Source organism: Acomys minous (genome assembly GCF_964271855.1).
Source record: "Acomys minous genome assembly, chromosome: 1".
Taxonomy (NCBI): Eukaryota; Metazoa; Chordata; class Mammalia; order Rodentia; family Muridae; genus Acomys; species Acomys minous.
Window position 1 is genome coordinate 37,684,323 of NC_140483.1, and position 15,401 is coordinate 37,699,723.

General features: G+C 48.0%; 1 protein-coding gene across 1 annotated transcript; it reads left to right on the forward strand.

Moving 5' to 3' along the window:
• Positions 1–12,463: 12,463 nt before the first annotated feature.
• On the forward strand, positions 12,464–15,029 carry IER5 (immediate early response 5). Its single transcript, XM_084797483.1, has one exon. It carries the CDS (start codon positions 13,134–13,136, stop codon positions 14,046–14,048), a length of 915 nt encoding a protein of 304 aa, XP_084653609.1. The 5' UTR covers positions 12,464–13,133; the 3' UTR covers positions 14,049–15,029.
• Positions 15,030–15,401: the final 372 nt, after the last annotated feature.

Consider the following 15,401-nt stretch of genomic DNA (forward strand, 5'->3'; position numbering starts at 1 on the left):
GCATGGAGACTCCGATAAGACCCTTTCAGCTTTCAGAAACCCTAAGAAGTTCCTAGAATTCTCTCTCTATTCAAGGCCTTTCCTCATCTTCACTGTCACAATTTCAAGAGCAATCTGCTAGATGTCCTCCCTCCTCTTGTGCCCCATCGCTCTGCGTGGCAGACAGAAGTCTGTCACCACCTAAGTGCTCTGCTGAAGGGCTTGTTCCTAATGGTTACCACGAAACTCCCAGCTGCCTAATCTGCCTCAGCCTGGGGTTTCTCCTTTTTCCTGCAGGATACTGACCTGTTCTCCTTTGGTGGAATGCCCTTCCCTTGGCTTTTGATGTCAACTTGTAGCGTTCAGAAATGGTCAAAGTGTGTTTGTGAGTGAGGAGAATAAAGGCTGTATGTTCTAATTCTTACAAAAAAAAATCCATTTGTCAAGTTGTGTGTGTGTTTGTGTTGTTTTGCTGTTCTTCATTTTTTGAGTCAGGGCCTCACTAGGTAGCGCTGCATGGACTGGAGTTCTCTGAGTAGTCCAGGCTGGCCTTGAACTCAAAGATATCCATCTGCCTCTACCTTCTGAGTACTGAGTGTTGGAATTCTGCTTCAGTTGGCCTACTTGTGAAGTCATTGCCTATCTGCCATGGGGGCGTGGTCCTGCCCAGTATATAAAAGGACAGACTTACCTCGGCCCCCTCCCTCTCCACGCTCTCTCTCTTCCTCTCTCTACTGTCTTCCTTTCTGTCTCTCTCTCTCTGTCCCCACCCCTGTCTCTGGGGTACCCCCACCCCCTTTCCTCCTCTCCCCATGCTCATTTAATAAACTCTATATCTAATATCTGTTGCTTGGTACCTTATATCATTTTCTTATATTAAACATAAAACTGAGATGAAAGATGTGCGCCACCACATGGGCCCACCCTTATCAGATATTTTGAGCACTTATGAAGTGCCAGCAATGGGCGTTGGTGTTTAAGACCCTTTTTGTGAACAACACCAAGGAATGTGCCCTTCTAACTAAGCACACTTTAGGGCCAGAGGCCATGTCAGTGAAGGTAGGCCTCTCCCTGAATCTCTCATTTTTTCTATGCAGTTTCCATGGCTGCAACTATCGGAAACAATCTAAAGCTTCTTTCTCTCACACCGTAAACCTCGGCCCCACCCTCTCCTCATTGCAGGGCCTGTCCATATCCTAGGATGGTGAGCCAGCCCGGAGACCTAATCCTCATTGCCAAATTGTTTGAGTTAGCAAACACCTAGGGCATTAGGGAATCCTACCATTGGGTGTGACTTTGAGCCTGTTTCCTGGGAGGATGAACTGAAAGGAGAAAACAGGACCCCAGGGTGGACCACCACATCATCCCACTGGCCGCTGTCATGGACTGAGCAAAGCAGGAATTAAGTGAGCAGAGCACAGGCATTCTGTTTTCTCTTCTTGGGGGTCTGCGGGCAGCCTCAGCTTCGAGCCTCCACCCCGTCCCACCGTCCCACCATAACAGTCTGACAGGACCTCAAACTGAGCTTCTTCTTTTCAGGTGTTTGGTTGTAGCAATGAGAAAAGTTACTGGTTTGGGTTACTTTGCCCTTCACACCCTTGGTTACTTATGTGCGTTCGTAACAAAACATTGGCATAACTTCAAAGGAGGAAAGGCTCATGGTTTCAGGGGCTTTGCTCCTTGTTTGGCTGGATCTGCTGCTATGAGCCTAGGCTGAGAGAGACGGGCTAGCATGGCAGAAGAAACAGGTAGCAGCCCCCTCACAGCAGGTGAGAAGCGGGGAGAGTAAAGAGGTGACAAGACACACCACTCTAGAACATGCCCCAGTCGTCTGCTTCCCACAAGCAGGTCCAACATCTAGTTCTTTAACCACTCCCTAAATAACACCAGTGGTTTCATATTGATTAGCTCAGGGTCATCAGGGTTCAGTTACTTTGGCCCATCAGTTGGCAATCAAACCCCTAGTCTCTGATCCTACGGGAGATATTTCATACTCAAAAATATAAGAATAACATAGTGAGGGGGAAAGCACACAGAAAATACTTTAAGAACCAAGGTCTTGGAAAACCCATGAGGTCATAAGCTCCAATGTGAAAGAATGGCAGATAAAGTCGGGAGCAGAGCTGGCGCGGTGTTCGCATGTGTGCACTGCATGCGTGTGGGGGGAGGGGAGCAGAGCATGCTTGCCTGTGCCTGTGCATACAAACATCTGTCACCAAGCCTGGCTTTTCTGTCGTCTGAGGATCCAAAGTCAGATACTCAAGCTTGCGTAGCGAGCCCTTTCCCCACTGAGCTATCTGGCCCGTCCAAAGACAGGATCTGAACAGTGAGCCTCCCGCCCTCTCCTTCCAGAGGGCTGCGCCCTGGCGACAGGGACATTGCACCCTTCACTGGTTACACGGGGCCTTTGTAGAACAGCTGGAAGCTGGAATGGAATGCTGGCTGGTCACCTCTTCTCTCAGGATCCCCTGATATATGTGAGGCAAGCGTCCCTGATGACACTCAGCTTGAAAGCAAGTTGGGTTTTGTTGTTGTTGTTGTTGTTTGTTTTTGTTTTTGTTTTAACAGAAAAGGACCAAACTCTGTATTTCACACACGTTTACAAGCTTATCTTTAATCTCAATTTTCCTAAATACAGGCTTTTGAGACCAGGATCTGCCTTGGCAATTCTAGTCAATGCAACCTGATTTCCGTAAAATAACCTCCAGAACCGCTCAGGATTTTACCCAACACAGAACTGCAAGAGAGTAACTGTCAGTAGGATTAATGTGCTAATGAGGTACTAACACAGCTTTGCTCAGGATTAACACGTTCAGGAGCCAACCAATTAGCTGCCCTTCCCAGCACCTCCCAGGCATTTTCTGTGTTCAGAACTTGGTAGAGCTGCCGGCATATGTAAATCTTACCTCGCCAGTGCTTTTTTTGTTGTTGTTCTTTTCGCAAGGGCTGATGAGCAGAGGGGAGTGGAATAAAAAGAATGACTTTAAAGGCAGTTGCGAGACCGATCCCAGGGTGAGCGGCCCCACGGTTAGATTATGCCCACAGCCCTGTGTGGGTTGAGAGTCACCTCTGCCCTTCACGCGCCCATACCCACTGGGGTCGGAGTGGAAGCTGTGTTCTCCGGGTTGTGAGTGTTCTTCTGTTTTGCCTACTGTTCTGGAGCTGAGCTTCTCGCCTAATTAACAGCTGTCAGTCAAGTAAAGTGTGTCCTTGCCAAAGTGAAAAGTCTATAAGACTGCATGGTTCTGACCGGCGAACAGTTGAGTCAGTCCCGGGCGCCTGTAAAGGAAGGGCCTTGGGAATTTCACACCACACAAACACTTCCGGCCTCTCTTCTTACATCAAGAGCCCTTCCAAGGTCTCTGAAATCTCCCTCCTCCTCGTAGTCAGGTTTTCTGTCTCTTAAGATGCTTCAAAACACCAGAGCAGTTGTGTGTGGTGCTGCGTGTTTTTAATCCTAGCACAGGGGAGGCTGAAAGAGGTGGGGAAATCTTTGTGAGTTCAAGACCAGCTTGCTCTGAATACTGAAAGTAAGCCAGCCAGCTGTGTGGTGAGACTCTGTTTCAAAACTGACAGAACCAAAACATACAAAGCAAGAGTAGAAGTTATGAAGTTATTGAATGTTTTATATTTGCACCTCTGTACACTGCTCCTCCACACAACTCTCTCTCTCTCTCTCTCTCTCTCTCTCTCTCTCTCTCTCTCTGGAGGAGCAAGTCTTCCTGGAGTGTCGAGGTTAATCATATCATTTCTCTGTTTTGCCTGTCAGAAAAATTTCCAATTTTATAATATATTCCCTTTACTAGACAATTGGGAGAAAATGAGATGCTTTATAAATATCTCAATACCCAATCTCTATGATGTAGCCTCCCCACCCCCACCCCCATCCATCTATCTATCCACCCACCCACCCAACTTCAGCACTTGAGTGCCTCCTATGGGCCAAGGTGCTAAGCACTGAAGATGCACACCCTGGCCCAGACCTGCCTCCTGGCCTCAGGGAAGTGCTGGTCTAGAGGGACACGCAAGCCCTGTGACCAGACCCTGAAATAATCCTGTAGCATAAAAATGTGTGCACAGCGTGGGACACAAATCCTAGGTTTCCAGGAGCCGAAGGTGGTGGCGAGTTAATTCACAGAACACGATTTGCTGCGCTCATTCCTCTTGGGCATACTTGGAAAGAAATTTTAAAACAGGGAAGCCCAGAATCCAGTGTGGTATGTTTCATCTTTGAATCCGCCGGGGTTATAGTTTGGTCCTTGCCTTTTCCCACCTTCCTCCTTTATCTTCAGGCTCCTGACCTTCTCAAAGGTGAGCCAAGGCTCTTTCCCTTTGTTTGGCTCGGCGTGTGTTTTCCCTTCCCATCCGCATCCTTGCTCATGACAGGCGACGTTTCAAGACCCCAGAGAGCCTGGGCTGGCAGAACACACGCATGTGTGGGAGTGAGAGGAGCAGTCTTTCAGGGAAAATGAAGAACAAGGGGGGGACAAATGGCGGGCAGAGACAGCGGGAAAGGAAAAGGGGATGGAGAGGAAAGGGGGCCAGGCCGAGGCTGCGGGGAGAAAGCAACTCCAGCCCTAATCCCCTCTCTTCAAACCCCAGGTGCTGGGCAATTTCTGGAACTAGGAATCAGGTTTCTAAAAGGGCTGGCTGTGCCGATCTTTCCAAATATGGGGGCCGAGGTGGAGCAGAATTGCAGGAATACCAGAGGACCTGGCTCATCCATGTAGCCTGAGTCTGAAAGGCCACTTTCCCTTGGATGTGATGAACTAAGGGTGTGGCGGGGGTGGGAGGTGGTAGTGTAGAAAAGCCAGCATCCATCAGGAGCTGCTTTTGAAAATTATTATTTTGGAGCACAGGCTGTTTCCTGTCTTTAAAGTCTAGTATCTTGCTCCCGTCCAGGTGGAGCCTGGGCTGCCTGCTAATTTAATCCCCTGGGTTTCCCCTCTGCCTTCAAGATCTCGCAGACATTCGGGCCTCATAAAGAGGGCACCTTTGTGTCTTCCTCCCCTGAAGGCGCCCATCTACCCTGGCAGCAAAGGAGATGCTATTTTGGGAAACAGCAGCTGAACAGGGAGGCTTGTTAATTGTTTGTCAAATCCTTCCAGTCTAGTTAGGTCTCATGAAAAAAGAGTGAAGCGTCCCCTTTCCTCCATTCTGACTCCTTCTCTCTTCCTGAGAGGAAAGGGAAAGGGGCTATTACAAACACACCCATACTCTCTTTTTTAAAAAAAATCTATTTATTAATAAAAACATATCAACAAACATATATCGGTTCAGGAACTAATCAAAATAGTTTCAGAACAGTGCATACTGTCGGAGAGATGACAGCTCAGCTGCTAGGAGCTAAGTACTGCTCTTGCAGAAGAGTTTGGTTCCCCAGTACTAATGGCAGGTGGCTCATAACTGCCTATGACTCCAGCTCCAATAGATCCGACATCCTCTTCTGAACTCTAAAGGCAGCTACACTCATTGCTACAGACCCACCCACTTCCCCATATACACATAACTTAACAACAAAAATTAAAATATCACCCCCCCCCCCACACACACACACGGCAAAGCAAAACCAGTCAAACAAATACTCATGGTAATGGAAAATGGGTACTAGGACTTTCTGAAAATCACATTTGGTCACACTGTGGCTAGACTAAGCAGGCTCAAGCTCCAGCCCCCACCCCCCCTCCCCCACCCCCACCCCCACTTCCACTGACACATTTGACAGTGATCCCACCCAGCCCTACTCATCAGAACACTCATTCAACACACACTTACTCCACTGGGGGCAGGGGCAGACTCAAAAACAAACAGAAAGTGACACAGACTGAGTAAAAGCTACTCAGGACTCTGACCTCAGAGGCCCTTTGGGATTCTGAGGCTTCCTAAGGGTTGGGTCAGCTGGTGAAGGGGGCAGTGACTGGGACACGATCGTATTTTTCTTAAAAGAGGAGCACTGCAGGTCATTACTGATTAGCTCCTCTCTCCCTTGACTGAAAAGACAGAGGGATGGAAGGATGGGTGTTTGCTAACTCTCCCTCCTCTTTTTTGCTGTCAGCGGTGACTCTCTATGAAGTACAGGCTTGCCTCCAATTCCTCCTCACCCTGGTGTGCCATGCTCCTTGGCTCCTACTTGGAAACTTAAAAAAGACCTTTTGTTATTTTAAGGGAACACTGAAAGCAACTCTCTCTCAAGAACTGAGAACTGGATTTGAGGACTTTTATAATCTGATAGTGGAAAAGGAAGGAGATGATAGCTTGCTTTGTTTCATTTTTTTCTTTTTCTTTTTCCATTTTTTTTTTCTCGAGACAGGGTTTCTCTGTGTATCCTTGGCTGTCCTGGACTCACTTGTAGATCAGACTGGACTCAAACTCACAGAAATCCGCTTGCCTCTGCCTCCCAGGTGCTTGAATTACAGGAGTGTGCCACCGCACCCAGTGAGATGATTGCTTTCCATGAGCAATCATTTGCCTTCAAGTGTACCTTACAAATATATATCTGCTAGTCCACACACTTGCTCTGAGTTAGATGGCAGGTCTGAAACTTCCTTTTATACTAGGGGAATGTCTGTACAGATATATACTTACCCAGAATTTGCTTAGTCAAAATGAACATGAGATGGTTGAAGACTTGGGTTTTTGTTTTTTTTTAATGAGCCTTCCTGTTCAAACTGAGATCATCTGTGTTGATCTAAAGGGGACTTGCCTGGAGAATTAGAACAGGTCTTTATTGGTTACAGCAGTGGAGTAGGAGTGGCGGGGCAGACTTTCTTACTGGCTGAACAACAAGGTGCTGACCTGCAATCAATATTAAATAGAACCAGCAGCAGGCACTCTGTTACTTTTTCTATAATAAAATCACACATCTGTAAGCAGGGAGGTGGGGTGCAGACAAGTGCAACGTAGCATCTTCCAGCACTTTATAGTGGCCAAGGGAAATAAGTGTGTCTACAAAAAGAGTTGGATATATAATATGGGAGTGAATAAAATGCAAAGTAGATATATAAAGGGTTATTACAAGACTGGTGGTTTTAAGCAACAAATGACTGTTTGGACGGAGGGAGGGAGGGAGGAGGAGGGGAAGGGAGAGGGAGGGGGGGCAGTAGACTATAAACACCAATGGGCACTGGAGGCTTCCTGGAAGAAATAATGTGTAGAAGTAGGGTAGAATGTGTGAAGTTATTTTGTTGAGGGAATAGGAAATGAGATATCTTATATCTTATTTTTGGGTTTAGGGAGCATACCAGGGCTTTAGGTATGCTAAGAATGCACTCTACCACTGAGCTTCATGCCTGTCCTAAGAGGCAGGACGTTGTGGTCAGAGGTATGTATGTGTGATCCTCCTGCCTCAACCTACCTGAGCACTTATGCTGGGATTACAGGTATACACCACTATGCCCTGACATGCCAATATTAATGGGATATTTTACATTTTCTCTTTGATTCTAAGTTCCTGAAACCTGCTGAGTCTTTTATATTTATCACACATACCACTTCAAGCTTCAGAAATATGACACAGCAAATGGCTTCTCAGAGCAGATGGAAACACACCCTATTTTGATCTTTAGATTGATTAAAGTCAATAAAATTATACGCTTAGTATCTCTGGTTGTACTAGCCACATTTCATGTGCTCAGCAGTCCCTGGTACCCCTCACCTTTTCTGTAGGAGAAGCTTCCTGATCACAAGTGCTTGGTCCCTTGGGAGATGGATTCAGAAGAGTCTGTTCTGTTGGCTGGGGATTATAGGAAATCCTGACAATAATTGCAGAAGCACAATTGCAAGTGAGTTGACATTTACTAAGCCCCTGTGATGTGCAAGGGCCCTGATGGAATAAAAAACGATAACCATAGCAACAGGTAAGACTTACTACGTGCCTATACGTGCTACAGCCTGTACTAGGAGGTTCACGTATCTTTGTTAGAGCCCTTTTACACAGTAGACTGAGGCACAAAACTAGGATGTGGTTCTCCTGTTTTGCTAGAGGTAAAATAACTTTCTGAAGCTCACACAGCAACTGAGAGGTAGATCCAAGCATTATAACCCAGAGCCTCACACACTCGTTTGAATCCTGCATCCCAACTTACAAGTCAATGCTTTTGGGAATTTGACATCACTCCTTAGAGTTTACTCATCTATAATGCCTGTAAACTAACCATCATGGTGTTTCCTGGGTTTTATGGTTATTAGATTCCACATACGTAATCCCTTTGAATGTACTACCTTGGCCACCCTAACTGTTGAAATACTGGAATGCCTCTGTGAGCAGATGGGACATCTTCCCCAGCTCTTTAAACGCCCTTTCCTTCCTGCCACTCTGCCTGCCCTACAGGAGCTTTCCATAACCTCACACTGAAAGAGCTTTGGCACCTATTCTGATGGTCAGTAGTGCCTGTGTCTCATCACTCATTCTGTTTTGTTATGATCCCCTGGCTACAAAGAAAGACAGTCTCCTGTCTTCAACCAGGGCACAAGCTGGGAGGGGTACTGGCACAAAAGGAGAAAGTGATAAGGGCAGCCATGAGGGAGTATAAAAGTATACAGTGGTTAGTGATGGAATAGTTTGGCTCACGTGGGTCAGAAAGCCTTCTCAGGCGCCATCAGCAACTGTGTATATTTGTGTGTGTGTGTGTGTGTGTGTGTGTGTGTGCTTGCACACTTGAGAGCAGTTGTACTCACCTATGTGTGTTTATATGAAGAAAGTCAAGTATCTTCCATAATCACCCTCATTTATTTATTTATTTTTCTTTTCTTTGGTGATTTCATACAGAAATACAATGTATTTAGGTCCCATCTATCCCCCATTACCCTCTTCCAACTTTTTCTGGAAACCCTACATCATCCTCCTAACTTTTTTTTTTCCAAGACAGGGTTTCCCTGTGTAACCTTGGCTGTCCTGGACTTACTTTATAGACCAGGCTGGCCTGGAACTCACAGAGGTCTGCCTGGCTCTGCCTCCCGAGTGCTGGGATTACAGATGTGCACTGCTGCCTCTGCACCTGGCTGTGCTGCACCTGGCTGTGCTGCACCTGGCTGTCCTGTACCTAACTTTATCATCATATATCCTCCTCTTCTTCTTCAACCCACTGAGTCCAATTAGTGCTGCCCATATTCATGAGTGTAGAGTCACTCAGTGTAGAGTGGGTAGCCTCCCATAGGATGGACTGTTGAAGACTCTCTCTCTCCTTTGAGGGCCATCACTTGCCCAGGGTTTCTCAGCTTGGGCTGGGGCCTCTTGAGCTTCTCCCCTATTTGTACTGGAGTCCTACCTTATTTTCTGAAACAAGGTCTCTGCTGAACTTGATGCTTGCCTTTGGCTAGACTGGCTAGCCAGTGAAGCCTCTGGAAGTCTCCTATTTCTGCTCCTCAGCACCACAAGGCTTGACATTCTATGTGGACACTGAGAATAAAAAACTCTGGTCCTCCAGCTTATGCAGTGAGCATCTTACTCACTGAGCCATCTCTATGGCTTGCTTCCCCTTCCTTCACTTCTCTCTCTAGTTCAGGCCTTCTTAATAAGCCTTTGCCTAAACATCCGCAAAAGCTTTACAGTTGAATGGTCACCTGTGTACTCCAGCTATGCTTTGCTGCTTAAGAGTCTATGGATTTGGGCTGGAGAGATGGCTCAGAGGTTAAGAGCACTGACTACTCTTCCAGAGGTCCTGAGTTCAGTTCCCAGCAACCACATGGTGGCTCATAACCATCTATAATGGGATCTGGTATCCCCTTCTGGCCTGCAGGAGTGCATGCAGATAGAGCACTCATATACATAAAATAAATACATCTTTTTAAAAAAGTCTATGGATTCTATTGAGGCTTTTAGCACATCTTCAAATACACTTTCTTTACTTAAATTTTCATCTATGTTCCTTCCTTCTTCAGTCCCTTCGGTTCCTCCAATTCAAGTGTAGGGTATCATGTTATAATAACTAATGTGCATTGATAGTGTACATAGGCCCAGTGCTGTGCTAGGAGGTTTCAATGTGCAGTGTCTTGTTCTCACAATGTTCTAAGAGGTAGGCATGACTACTATGTCCATAATCAAATGAGGAAATACTGAATCAAAGAGAGGTGAAATAACTTTCCAAAATGCACTTGAGCAAGTGTTACAGTAACTTTTATTCTTCTGATGTAATTGTCTCTCTGGGGCTTACTGTCTCCATCTGTTAACCTAGGCCTAGTCCTGGAAGCTTCTAGCCTTCCTGCAATATAATCTAGGCCTAGAATGTTTTCAGCCTCTGAGACTTACTGCTGAATAAGCTCACCTTTTCTAGCTGTTTCTGAACTCTGGCTGGCTGGTTCAACTCAGCTGTTCTGGCTCAAACTGCTCCCAGCTGACTGCTTCAATCTGGCTTCTCTCAGTTTCTCACTGAATTGCTCTGCTTGGCCTCAAATTAACTCTAGCAATCTGTTCTAGTCTTCTGGCTCCTTCTCACTCTCTGGCTCATTCTGTCTTCACCTGTGTCTGGCTTGTTCTCTCCTCACCCTGTCTCTGTAAAACTCTCTCAGTAAAAACTGCCTCTGAATTCCACAAACGGAACTGCCACCAACTCACCTCCACTGCACTGCCTCTCAACTCCCTGACTTAACTGAAATGCCTGAACAGAACTGACTAGAACTCAAGAGATCTGCATGCCTCTGTCTCCTGAGTGCTGGGATTAAAGGTGTGTACTACCATGCCTGGCCCAAGCTTTTCTTTACCTGAAACTGCTCTATACAAGGCTGGTCTCGAACTCAGACATCTGCTTGCCTCTGTCTGCTGGGATTGAAGGCGTGTCTGCATTCTAACCAGATCACACAGATCTAGTCTCTGGATGTGACCTCTTGCCAAAGCAGCCATGTTCTAAATTAAAATTCTTCTACAAGTAAATAAGAAGTGGAGCTGGGATTCTGACCCCATAGCCTGTCCTTGGCGAGCACTGTTTTACAGTGATTTAAAAGCTCTCACACATTTCCTAGTTGATTGTGGGAGTCTGGTGAGGTCTGAGGCCTTCGCCCTTCCAAGCCTTATTGCTTCAAAGCCTTATTGGGAATATCTAAATCCCCATGAAACCCCACTATTTCCAGGATCATCATAAAATTAGAGTGGGAATTAAACTGATGTCCTTTGGTGGTGTTTTGGGGTGGGGGTGGGGGAGGGTTGTTGTTTTGTTTTTTTAGATAAAATCAGAATGCTCAGTGGGAGTAGTGGCACATACCTTTTGTGGGAGGCAGAGGAAGGCAGAGCTCTGAGTTTAAGGCTAGCCTTGTCTGCAGGGCTAGTTACACGCAGCCAGAGCTACATGGGGAAACCTTGTCTTGAATAAGAAACCAAACATGTTGCTCTGAGGGTGAGTGGTCAGGATCTAGATGCGGAGCCGGATTCCAATATTCAATAAATATTTGTAAAAAAGTTAAAAAAAAAAAAAGATTGTCACAGAGAGAAAAATGGAATGTTATTACTGAACATATGCTGCTGCTGCTACTACGTTATAGTTATTTTCTCTTCTTCTTTATGTGGGTTGAAAATTCCTAGAATAGAGGAACTCTGGGGTTCGGTGATAGCAGTGATGGTGGCCAAAGGTAACAGCACCAAGCCATCACATGGGAGAGCACCCTGACTGTGAGCTGGCTCTACTCAAATCACCTCTCACTAGTATTTCTTCTATGTAACATTGGTTGGCCAAACCCTATCATAGGATCAGGCCAGCCACTCTTCTTTCTTTCTTTTCTTTTTTGTTTTTGTTATTTTTTTTGTTTTTGTTTTTCAAAACAAGGTTTCTCTGTGTAGCCCCAGCTGTCCTAGACCAGGCTGGCCTTGAACTCACAGAGATCGCCTGCCTCTGCCTCCCAGACAGGTCAACTTTTCACACAGACTCTATGTAAGCTGCGCTTAATTTTATTATTTAGATTGCCTCTGAGAGTTGTCATTTATCTTCTGTATACTAAAGTGGGTGTATAGGTGATTTCTCCTTTTTAGAATTATGAGGTAAATTACAAAGGCGTCAGGCACCAGTACAATCTTGTGGCCCTTTTGCCAGGTATTTATAAGACTCAGTGGATGGACTACATTGACTGACCAAGAAAATTCTAGAAACTTTCCTCCATACTATTTATTAGCTTGACACAACAAATTTACAACATCATTACGGGAAATCAGGATTTCTCTATTTGTGTTTTTATAACTCACTAGATTTCCCCAAGAATAGATTAGTCAGTTACTATGTTATGTTCTTGTTTTTGTTTTTGAACCAACCAACCACTGTGGAGAAATAGGTTACACCTTTCACTTGATCTATGTGACAACTGAGAATCCTGGACCAGAGTGAAAGATGCCAAGTTTGGGTGAGAACCAATAACTTTGTAGCTGAATACTGTTCCTTGGTAAGTGAGAAGCTTGACATATTCTAGATCCTCCCTTTTGTTTGTAGTCAAATGCTGAGGGCGACGCTAATGGGAAAGAGGATGACTCCAAAACAGCATCTCAAATACCTCGTACTGACTGTCATTCAGGGTTGTCCCTGTCTTTTATTGACACCAGAATTTACAGATGTGACCAGCTGGAAATTGTGCAGGAAAGGAGTCGGGCTTTATTATGTAGTAGATTCCAGCACGCCAAACGAATGAAAATTCCAACAGTTCGGTTCGGGTGAGTTTGCCAAGGTACCTCACAAAGCAGAATCCCTAGCTGCAGACAGTTCTGTGGGCCTCGCTCAACACCATCACCGCCTCAGAACCCGAATCCCACTTCATTTGGTCAACGGGCCGCCAGCGATCGCCCCCTTTAAGAGCCTGCTCCGCGGGACTAACGTTTGAACCGGCCCTGGCGCCCCTCCTCTGCCACCGATTGGCCGGGGGCGGCGCACGAGGCGCATCGGCCCGCCCAGAACGGTTGGCGGCGCTTTGTGATTGGCGGGCAAGAATCCTATATAAATCCCGGCGTGGCCCCGCATCGCTCAGTTTAGCGACAATCCAGGAGCTGCTCTGTTTAAGGTGAAGAGGCGGAGGAGAGGGGACTACGCGTCGCCAGATCATTTCTCTACCGAGCTTTCAGCCGCCGACGGTGCACCCCAGAGGCGGATCTGTTCCCGCCTCCCGCTCCTCTCGTAGCCTCGGAAGGCGAGCCAGCGTTCACCCCATCCGTCGTCTGGGCGCCAACCTCGAGAAGCGGAGGCAGGATGGAGTTCAAGCTGGAGGCTCACCGCATCGTCAGCATCTCCCTGGGCAAGATCTACAACTCGCGGGTCCAGCGCGGCGGCATCAAGCTTCACAAGAACCTCTTGGTGTCGTTGGTGCTGCGCAGCGCCCGCCAAGTCTACCTAAGTGACCCGTGCCCTGGTCTCTACCTGGCCGGCCCTGCGGGGACCCCGGGGGTGCCGCCGCCTCAGCAGTCCGGAGAGCCAGTTGCCGGGCCACCCTCCGGCTGGGGAGAGCCGCCACCGCCGGTCGCCCGCGCCGCTTGGCCGGAGCCCGAGCCTCAGCCGCAGCGCCCTTCGGTATGCCACACTCCGGGAGCGGGAAGCTCAGAGCCCATGGCCGCGGTGGCCGGAGCTGGAGACGCTCTCCGGGGCGGAGAGGAGGACTCGGCGGCAGCTGCTTGGGGCGGCGTGGAGCGTCCGCGCACAGCGGCTTCTGGAGGCGGCTCGGACGCCTGCCCGGAGGGGCCCCGGGCAGTGCGCCGCCCGTGCGGCTGTCCCCCAGCCCGAGAGGAGCGGTCGCCGGAGGATCGGTCCCCCGCGCCACCCGCCCCGTGTCCCAGGAAGCGTGGCGCAGCGGGAGTGGGTGGTGGCCGCGCGGGCTGCTCGGCGCCCGGCTCGACCCCTCTCAAGAAGCCCCGCCGCAACTCGGAGGAGCAGCCGGTCACCGGGGAGGAGGACACCGACGAGGAGATGGAAACCGGGAACGTGGCAAACCTTATCAGCATCTTCGGGTCTAGCTTCTCGGGACTCCTACGGAAAAGCCCTGCGGGCGGCCGGGAAGAAGAAGAGGCGGAGGAGGGTGGCCCGGAAGCCGCCGAGCCCGGGCAGATCTGCTGCGACAAGCCGGTGTTGAGAGACATGAACCCCTGGAGCACAGCCATCGTGGCCTTCTGAACCCCCGGGGCCCGAGCGGCTGGAGCTTGAGCAGCGGGAGTCCCCGAAGTGCGGCCGGGGCCTTTCCCGGCCACAAGGACGAGCCAAGACCGTAGGCGCTGGGCGCGTAGGGGGAGACTGGTTGCTGCCGGGCAGCACATCGCCCCGGAAGGGGCAGCCAGGCTGGGCCGTGGCTCTTGAGTCTCATCCAGAGACCTAGAGTTGGAGGCTTATTGGAAGAGGACGATCGATCGTTCACTTTTGTTTCTGTGTGTGTCCGTGTGTAAGTTTGTCTTGTGTTGAGGCTGTTATGTGGTTCTGGAATGCACCACCTCTTCCCCGGGGCTTGAGACTTTGGGGGCGCAGACAGGGACTTTCCTCTGCCAGCAGCACAGAAAAGGAAGCTGCTGAAAGGCTCGAGGCAGGGGAGTTCCCCGTTCCGTACTTGGGGGAGAGAGGGACTTTACACACACCTCTCTCTCATGAAAGCTACAACCGCACTGGTGCACAGAGTGGCGTTCCCTCACAGGATTTCCTCAGACTAGAGGGAGTTCGTCTGGAGTAGAGACTTGTATTATTTTTCTCCCTCCCCACCTTTCTCTGGCACAGAAGAAGCGCTTCAACCCTGTGATTACTCTGGGAAAGCAGAACATTAAGGGACCTTCAATTCCCCACAGGGGAAAAAAGCTTGCTGAACTTAACAGAAGAGTTCAAGCTTGGAAATACGTTGTTTATAGAGAAAAGATATATTTTTAAAAGCTCCAGCTAAGAACTTACTACACAGTGCTTTTAAAAAGTGTTTAATGAAACCAAGTTTACAGCCGAACTCTAAGTGGAAGGACCTTATGGTTTTGTAGATACGGCGACTCCAGTCTTTGTTGTATAAAGGTTGGGGGAGCTGATAAGGGTTTTGTACAGTATTTTCTCCTCCTCTGTATTGATTTTTGTATAAAAATGTAACATTACGTGTCTAACACGTATTAAATATTTTGAACAACTGCACTGCCTGCTTGTATGTAATCACCTGTCTGGGTTTCCAACAAAGTGGGGGGAGGGGCAGCCAGGCTGGGAAATGGAAGGTTTGGTTCTTTTTTTTTTTTTTTTTTTTTAAAGCTTAAACAGCTTTATGTGTACACATTTTTATGTGTATGAGTGCTCTTTCTGCTTATAAGAGCCTACATACCAGAAGAGAGCATTGGATCTTATAGATGGCTGTGAGCCACCATGTGGTTGCTGGGAATTGAACTGAGGACCTCTGGAAGGGCAGCCCGTGCTCTTACATCACTGAGCCACTTCTCCAGTCCCCTTTTCTCTGTTTGTTTGTTTGTTTGTTTGTTTCTTTTTGTTTTGTTTTTTAGGCAGGGTTTCTCTGTG